Source organism: Adiantum capillus-veneris, chromosome 27 (genome assembly GCF_014529385.1).
Source record: "Adiantum capillus-veneris isolate H3 chromosome 27, ASM1452938v2, whole genome shotgun sequence".
Lineage (NCBI taxonomy): Eukaryota > Viridiplantae > Streptophyta > Polypodiopsida > Polypodiales > Pteridaceae > Adiantum > Adiantum capillus-veneris.
Window position 1 is genome coordinate 50,126,632 of NC_140957.1, and position 9,137 is coordinate 50,135,768.

General features: G+C 43.1%; 1 protein-coding gene and 1 pseudogene across 1 annotated transcript; one reads left to right on the plus strand and one right to left on the minus strand.

The window, feature by feature from the left end:
- Positions 1–2,554: 2,554 nt before the first annotated feature.
- Positions 2,555–3,259, plus strand: LOC147421938 (pentatricopeptide repeat-containing protein At3g53360, mitochondrial-like; annotated as a pseudogene).
- A 1,763-nt stretch (positions 3,260–5,022) lies between these two features.
- On the minus strand, positions 5,023–6,459 carry LOC147421939 (putative glutathione S-transferase parC). The gene is made up of 2 exons (XM_086503781.1): positions 6,107–6,459; positions 5,023–5,733 (listed from the first exon to the last, which is right to left on the minus strand). The coding sequence occupies exons 1-2, from the start codon at positions 6,428–6,430 to the stop codon at positions 5,362–5,364; spliced, it is 696 nt and encodes a 231-aa protein (XP_086359907.1). The 5' UTR covers positions 6,431–6,459; the 3' UTR covers positions 5,023–5,361.
- Positions 6,460–9,137: the final 2,678 nt, after the last annotated feature.

Here is a 9,137-nt window from a genome sequence, read left to right on the forward strand (position 1 = left end):
CACATTTTTGTTGTTGTCAGCCATGGAAAATGCATGCACCTAATGTGAAAACTGCCCGAAATGAGGAGAAATTGAGTGAGACCAACACGTGCTATACATCACAACCCGCAGTAGACTGTATGGGACCTGTTATGCAGTATTTGGTACTCATAGAAATTCTGCACAAAATGAAAAAATTGCCTGTGCAGACATGGTTGTAGTGGAGACGGAGGCCGAAATGAGCCCGAATCAGAAATCTGAGCAGACTATGCTCTACAAGTTCTCTTGAAATTTTTGTCGACCTGTGAACGCTCCCCAAAGCTCACAGAAATCGGAGAAAGTGAGCAGGCATGTGTTGGATCTGCTGGCAACTAAGCCCGAGAGGACGTAACCTGCTCTGATACCACTTGTTGGAATTAGGGTTGCAGAGAAACGCACACAACTTGGAGAAGATGAAGGAAGCTCAAGGCACACAATAGAGAGTGTGTTACTTAGTGTGCAATGGAAAGATAGATAGCCCTAGAGTGATGGGTGTATATACAATGCACGGGGGAAAAAACCTCCTAAAGAGGGAAAAAATACCCCGGCGGTCCTAGTGTGTTCACACACATCACTACCACATGTATATGGTAACAGCCAATGCTCAATTGCATACACACATATCCTCTGTTGTATATAGGAGCAAGAGCATTTGCATTAGCACTTGAGAGAATGAGAGAGTTAAGTTTACGATAGCTTTTATTTGGGCTATCCATTTCACACACGGGTGTCTACATTTGGGTGGCCAATAGTGAACCTTATCTGCTAGAGTTGCGGTGCACCCTTTATATACGATCGACAATCATCCAATCACCTAATATCTACATGTGGAACCCACAAGCCCATCCCATGACTCAAAAGGATGTAGTTCATAAGATTTGCATCCATTCCTCATGGGTGAACAAGAACCTCCAGGCATCATTAGGACTAGTTGTAAGCCTTTCTTTAATTTAGGGAGGCCGACAATTATACACAAAAGTGTGTCACACTTGGTAATCATGGTTTTGACATAAATTTCCTATTGTCCCATTCATGGCATGTACATTCTTTTTATGATCATTCAAAAATAGAACTGTTAATTTTTTGGGTATTTTTTATTAGTGGAAAGAGAAGTGAACTATAGGCTCAATCTAGGGCTTTTTCGCTTTGCGCATGCCAAAAACCATCCCAGAAACATTTTTTCCCATGTTTGTAAGGCAAGAACTATGGGAAGAAATTTTGTTTCCATGTTCATAGGGGTCTGTCTAATTAAAAATTGGTGTGTGAGGGTTTTGTGTTTTTGTGTTGTGCATGCATAATATTTGCTATTCTTGTAGATGTGATTTCTCTTTTCGTCTCTTTTGAATGGAGTGTGTGAGGAGCTTTAGTTGGTCTCTTTCTCTCTCTTTTCACAAAAACCACTCTTTGTCTTTCGACAATAGGCAAATGTGTTTTCTTTCTCTCTCTTTTGCTCTGTCTCTCTCTGCAAGTCAAAGTATGATCACACACATAGAGAGTCATCCATACAACAATCTCTTGTGTTCACAACTTGTAAAAGGCTTTCCAAGCTTCTGATAAGAGGCCACAGATCATGTTCAATTCGAGCAAAGCACCGCCTGATTGTTTGGTGTATCTCTTTGATCTTGTCTATAATATTTATTTTGGGAAAGCTTGTATGTAGCACTTGTTTCTAGATATGCATCTCTTTGCCATGCTTGTGGCATGTGCAAGTGTCTCTCCCATGCTGTTATGGTGTATGCACCTTCTAGAGTGTTTGATTCTTTCTACTTTATATGGACATCATTCAATTCTCAAGGTTTCCTCACTTGCACGCTATTGCTTCTATGTTTCTTTGTTCCACTTGAAAGATGATCGTGGTTAGCATTGTGGTGCATTTGACTACCATCATATAGGACGTCAAAGGTCATGTTGTTGTGTAGATGAGAGACCGTGATACATGAAGCACCTATGAAACTTGTCAGGAGGTAAATGGTGGAAATAGTGGTTGCACATGATTTTATTAGCCACTTGATGGTTCAATGTGCTCGCGAATAACCTACCCTCACGCAGGTGCTTTAGAAATTTAGGTTTGTAAGGCATTGAATCTTCAAATTTCCTCTCATGGCATGCTCACGTAACAAATTGACCTGCTTGTTTCTCAGATATGGGAAGACATTCTCAGATTTGAGAACACGGAGTCCTACATAAAGCACTGGCTAGAGTTGGATGGAATGTGTTTTTGGGACATCTTGATAACACATGCATTTCCTTGTGGAGTAAAAGAAAAGGTATAGCCTTGACCTTATTTCTTACCTAATGCTCACTTGCTATTGAGTAGCTCTCTTCTAATGAATTACCAAAAAGACTCTTAGCAAATGTTGATTTATTGATCTTTATGACAGCAAGTTTGCTACCAGGATTTCATTTATAAAGGATCTTTTCTAAAAAGAGCATGTATAAACATAGCATACAAGTTTATACATGGAGGAAGTTTGGTTATGTCGCTCCATGCATGATTCCCACCTCTTCATGATTGATTGTGTTGCAATGGCCAAAAAGAGAAAATTTTGATGCAAGGACGATTTGATCTTCCATGGTTACACAATTCCTATGAGCAAAATCAAGATGTATCCCCATTATTTGCATGTGGCCTTCAACATGTGCTAGCAATCCAACCAAGTATTGCCCTTTTGGCTTCTATCCTATGCTACTATGGTACATCCAAATCATTGCTCCATGGTATGCTCATTCATGAACATATCAAGAGGCAAGGGCTACATCATAATATTTTTTGCAATAATTATCTTGTCTTTGTGAATGCACAATGTGCAAGCATGGAGAATGCCCAACAAGACTCCTCAACCAAACTCGTAATAGTGGAGGATACATATCAGAGGTTATGCTCTTAATGAAAAGCTAGACAAAGCAAGACATGTGCTTCCTCAAATACCTAATCTAGATATCATTGCTTATTACACTACAATTTCAACCTATGTGCAAAAGTAGCATAGCAAAAAGACACTTCATCTTTTCTAGAAAATGTAAGCAAATGGGATGGATCTCAACATGGTAACTTTACATGTACTCTCGAGGCTGGATCAAGCTTCACAGCTTAGGAGAGGCACAGAAGCTCCTTGCATGCATTAGAAGTAGCAAGTTTGCAAAGGAAAAAGCAATGAAAATGACCCTTATAGCCTTTCTTGGCAAAGTTATAAGGTCAGATGATGGATGGGAGGTCTTCAGTCCTGGAGGCCCACTATAGAAAGCCCTCTATATCACATGTGCTCATATTTAAATAACTTCTTTTCACATACAGATTTTCATGAATTAAATCCCTATCCCTTTAAACCATGTAGATTTTTTTCTAAAATAGATTTTTCAAACCCCTTATGCCAATGTAAACATATAACTTTTGTAAAATTAGAAAACCCTCCTGATGAAGTCATGGGCTATGACTACATATCTCAAAGTGGAGCCCTTGGAGCAACCTACTAAATGGGAAGTCTTAGCATACATCGAGCGACATTTTTCAAGCGAACCAAAATACAAGCGAATATTTATATGGCATGGGTCCATGTTATCCTATGTGGTGTGGTTTGAATCCATCCTCAACATCAAGGATGAAGCAGAGGGGGCATGTCACCTAAAGACCATGTCTATAGTTTTCTTCTATATTCTCTCTCTCTCTTATATGGAGAACCACCTTCAAAGCTTAATAGAACATTGATCTATGTGTACCGATTCTTGTCTCCATGTCCTTATTCAAGAGACGTGACCTATGAGGCTTTGACTCCAAGAATTTTGTAGGGCAGAGACGCATACTCTCTATCGCTCGTCTAGCATTCCCTCGCTCTTTCTTTCTTGCTACAAATGCGCTCTCTTCTCTCTTTGACCATAACACAAGATTGAATATCCTCTCTGTTTCTCTCTCTCTCTCTCTCTCTCTCTCTCTCTCTCACACACACACACACACACACGCACACACACACACACGTGCTCGTGAATGTAGGCTAAGGTGGAAGCTACTAGAGGAGCAAGGCAAGCCCCAAGGTGCAATGATGCACTAGCTAAACAAGCCATATGTGGGGTGAGAGCTATTAGTTAGGCAAAAAAAAAATGAGGGGAGAGAGAATCTTTATGATATGTATAATATCTAGCTCTTATAATTGAGAGAGACAGGTAATCAGAGTGCTAAGAGAAGAATGAGAGCTAGAGAAATGCCATGTGTCAAAAGCCTAATTATTGAGCGACATTGAATTCTAAAATTTACAAAAAGGCAACACTTCTTGAGATGGTGTCTATTCATCTTTCAAAATTGTGAGAAGCCTAATTGTTGAGCCCCTCTTCTCCATGTGAGAGAGAGAGAGAGAGAGAGAGAGAGAGAGCTCTTAATGAGAAGAGCGATCATAACTTGATTACAAGACCAAGGCTTATACAAACAAAGGTTTTTCATGATCCCACATACACACAAAGCATTGGCAAGTGTGAGAACTACCACATGTAGCACTAGGCTGTCTTTCCAACTCCTTCCACCATTACATAAAGTGCATTACTAGCACAAATGGCTCTAATGTACTATCTATGCTGAACAAAAGTGTTAAGAAAACTGCGACTTTGATACTAACAAAGATGAAGATTAAGACTATGGAAATCTCTTTACAAAATTGTAACAAAGTCATCCTGCACAAGGTCATAAAAGACTTGTTATTAGAGCAATATGGCAATTTGAGATGGTTTTCAAAAACCACGAGCTTAAAGATTAGAGAATTGAAATGTAAGAGATCTTGTGAGTTCTTTAAAAAGTAAAAAGCAGCAATTGGACATCCTCAAATGGACTAGAAGGAGAGCAGCCAGAGTGCTTAAACGAATGATAGCACATCAACTAGATTTTCAGGAATATGCCGACACACCCACAACCGCATGTCGCATGGGTTGAACCATAGCGAGCGCATATAAAGCCCCTCACCTTTTCCACCAGGCCACCTCCCCTTGTCTGCACCTACTGAGTGTATAGAGGTTGTGTCATTAGGCTCACAAAGGGGCCTTTTGCCAAATCAAAGTCATTACAAGAGCCAAATAGTCCTTTCACAAGCATGGTTTCAGGATCAATCACAGTTGGCTAGAGAGGTTACATCTCATCTTCATCATAGTGACAATAGGTCGAAGCAGATCGTTCCGTTGTAGTGACGCTCAAATTACATGTCAAAGTGATGCTCAAATTACATTGCATTTGCTTTGGACTGTCACATAAACTCATGTAGAGAGTAGGTTTGGTTGCATAGATTAATAATGCAATCTACGTAATCTACACATTCCTGCAAAAAGTCCTACATATCCTCATTCCCAGAAGCAACAAAAGGCTATTCAAGCACCTAGAGCCTTTTTCCTAAGCACGCCTGCAAAGTCCACGAGTTTATCAGAGGGTGCGATCGTAACGGCCTCTTTCACGCTCGGGTGCTCTAGGACATCCTTCGCCCACTTAAAAAGATGTGGGCACCGGCTCTCATCCCAAAGCTTGAATGCACCCATAGTCTCATACGCCTCAAACCAACAGAGAAAAGGAGCCAGAGCAATATCCACAAAGCCTATGTTCTGCCCTCCAAAATAAGGCCCGCCACCACACAGATCCCGTAAAGCTCCGTCCAATGTTGTCAGGTATTCTATCATCTCTTTCTTGGCTTGCTCTCGCAGCTCTCCTTCAGGGCTTCTGATTATTCGCATTCCTGCGTCATAAACCTGCACTCACAAAAAATAAGACTTTTGGCTTGCGAATGCAGAGCTGGAGCTAGACCGTGACTCATGGTGTACCCGTTCAGCACACATTTTGAACGAGAAGAGAAGTGGTGGCAGCATGATCACAATTCAGCTTGTAACGTAGTGTAGATACTAAAAGGAAACTTCTGACATCATGGCGGTAAAAGCCAAAACCCTAAATCAGAAGCAGGCAAACAATAAGAAAAGCTCCAAAACCCTAGTGGAGCCAGACAGCTTGTCTCATCGCACTGAGGGGCTAGCTCACATGCAAAGAGCCATGCCTGTTCTGCACGTGTGTGTGTGTGTGTGTGTGTGTGTGTGTGTGTGTGTGTGAGAGAGAGAGAGAGAGAGCTACCTTCTTATCCACATAGTCGGCCCAGAACCTCACGATGGCGCGATTGTAGGGGTCCTTGGGCAGGATGGGCTTGTCAGAAGAGAGCCATGTCTCGTCGATGTACTGCACAATGATAAGGGACTCGCAGATGGGCTTGCCATTGTGAATGAGCACAGGTATTTTCTTGTGGATGGGGTTGCTCTCAAGCAGCAGCTGGCTCTTGTTGGCGAGGTCCTCTTCCTGGTACTCATAGTGCAGGCCCTTGTGCTTGAGGGCGATGAGCACCCTCAGCCCGAACATGCTGACCCATGTGTTCAAAATCTTTACACTCTCCTCAGAGCTCATCCTCGCTCTCTCTCACTATGCGTTTCATGTGGCATGCATTTCTTTATAAAGCTTAGGGACACTTTTCTTTCCCGAGGTTTTTTTTTGCCTTTTATAAAGCCTTTGTCATATGTACGGACACTTTTCTTTCCCAGGTTTTTAAGAAAACAAGCAACAAAAACAAGTGAAACGGAGGCCTGCCCACACGAGGCTTAGTTATCCGTAAACCTCACCATGGCAGGTACGGATGCTCAGAGTGTGACGAGTAGTAGCGGGCAGAGAGAGAGAGAGAGAGAGCGCTAGGCGTAGCAGGAGAGAGAACAAGTAGTTGGCCGTCAGCTAACCGGCATAGTTGGTGTAACTATGCCTTTTTTGGCATAGTTAAACAACTAAGCCGGTGAAAAGTTGCTTGTGTCAAAGTTGGTCGGGCGTAACTAAGCCTCGCGTGACCATCGCCTTAGCACATTTTCTCTCTCTCTCTCTCTCTCTCTCTCTCTCTCTCTCACACACACACACACACACATATGTGATGACTTTAGGTGACTTGTAGGGTAAAAGTGTCAATACGTGGACGGCCCCCCAAGGTGAACCATACTTGCTATTAATATAAGGACAATTTTAGCTACCACCAAGAAATCCCCTCTCAAGCAGGCCCAACAAAACGAGTCTCATGCAGCATAAAATCCGCAATAGGGGGAGAATAAGAGGTCCATGACCTCGTCAGAGAACCCTACCACCAAGCAACAGTCGAACGGAAAAGCAAGCAAGCACCCACCAGTCCACAACACAACCAGTTGATCGGGCTAAAAGGGGAGCCCACCCCACCAAACGGAGGCCCCCGATCCCACCATGGAAGAACTCCTCTGCCATAGAACGAGCTCCATGTCGGAAGCCCAATAAACCAAACCGCCATGACGTCATAGCATTACAATCCTGCCTCCACCAGATCCGGGCAAGCTTTCGTCCTTGTAGAAGCCGAAACAAGTCGCCTCCAAGCCCGCAGATCCAAAAATGAAGGGGGCTATGAGAGGGGGAGAGTTGGGACCAAGGTTGCTAGCCAAAGTGTCCATCCCAGGAGCACTCCTTATTGTGGGGCCATTGCCAACACTTGAGTTCAACACCGTCGCCGATGAGATCTTGAACACAAAACCCACCCTTGCAACGGCCATTGTGCGCGTATGTCGCACGTGTCAATGCAAGGAACTTGCCGATACACCGTGTGCGAGCCACAAATGGCTCCAAGCACACAACAAGCCTAAACTAGTAAGCTCAAAGAAGGCGATGGTGTGTCACTCGCCGCTCTACGCTTGCTTCGTGGAGGATTCCTCGCCGCGAAGAAGAAGGAGACGCCGCTACGCCGCGCTCAACCGCTTCACTGCCGTCGTGCCTTCGTAATGCTCGATCGCCCACACACACACACACTCTCTCTCTCTCTCCCTCTCTCACTCTCTCTCTCTCTCACACACACACAAAAGAGATGAAGAAGAAGAAGAAGGAGATGGAGCAAGAGCACTCTTCAATTGCACAAATGAGAGAATGAGTGAATTTTAGGTTTAGTTGACTTTTATATGAGCTCACCCCATTCACACTTGGGCGCCCATGCTTAGCCAACTAATCCCTTCAATGTTCAAGTTAGAGTGCGCCTCTCATCGGCGATAACTCTTACCCTTTTCCTATTGGACCGACAAGCCCGGTACCTAACTCTACCAAATAAATAATACAATGTCCGTCGTAGGTTACAACGTCCGTCGTAGGCGATAGGGTGTCCGTGAGCTGTGAGGGTTAACATGCCCCCCTTCCTGATGTAGATTCCGTCCTCAGAAGCTATTGAGTTGAAGCTCGTTTGTCGAGGTGGAAGAGCATTTGAGATGAATGTCCTTAGCCTTCTTTAGTCACTACAAAATCAAACAACATTGGCACAGTAATTGCGTTCTCATAAGCGATTAAAAATCATATGCAGTTTTAGGCAGACAAATTGATTGGTAACAGAATTTTAAACAATTTGTCAGCAATAAACATTAAATTGCAATGTAATCAAATGCATAAACAGATGTAAAGGTAAAAAATTCAACGAGTACGGGTCGCTAATTTAACGGTCGAAAGGCACTAGAGATCGACTATTAATACCATGGGTAAGCTTCTTAATTTTCTCTGGTCAATTAAGTTGTTTAATCGCAAGAGCCAAGTATTTCATGTTCGAGGGTTGACTAGAGGCTATACCTAGAAGACCTTGCAGTTAAGCTACGATAAAAGGAATCTCTCATGAAATCATCGCCTGACTGATTACCTTTTCTTTGACCCCCCAAAGTCTTTTCACGGTGATTCAATTTTGATGTGTGTGCTTATTTTGACCCCTTGGTTGGCCCTTGGCCTGACATTACTCCCCCCTTGGAGAAGCGTTTTCGTCCTCGAAAACAAAAGTGGGGAATTTCTTCTTAAGAGCACTAATGTTTTTCCAAGTGGCACCCTCTTCAGTGCGATCTTTCCACTTGACTAAAGCTTGACTACATACATGATGACGAGTACGAAGTTCATGAAAATCTAAAATGTGTTCAGGTTCATGCGGTGGAATGGGAGGTTCAGTGAAATCAACCAATATCTGCTGGCCGATAACATTGTCCCCCATGCAAGCGTTTACGTAAACGACTTACATGAAATACCGGATGGACACGAGAGTGCGCAGGTAACGCAAGTTTGTAGGCCCTATCTCCAACTCGCTTGAGTATCT

Excerpts from the sequence above, each read along its gene's own strand:
- LOC147421939 (XM_086503781.1), bottom strand. The coding sequence starts at position 6,430 with ATGAGCTCTGAGGAGAGTGTAAAGATTTTGAACACATGGGTCAGCATG. Across the intron at positions 5,734-6,106 it reads CCGACTATGTGGATAAGAAG|GTTTATGACGCAGGAATGCG; the intron begins GTAGCTCTCTCT and ends TTGTGAGTGCAG.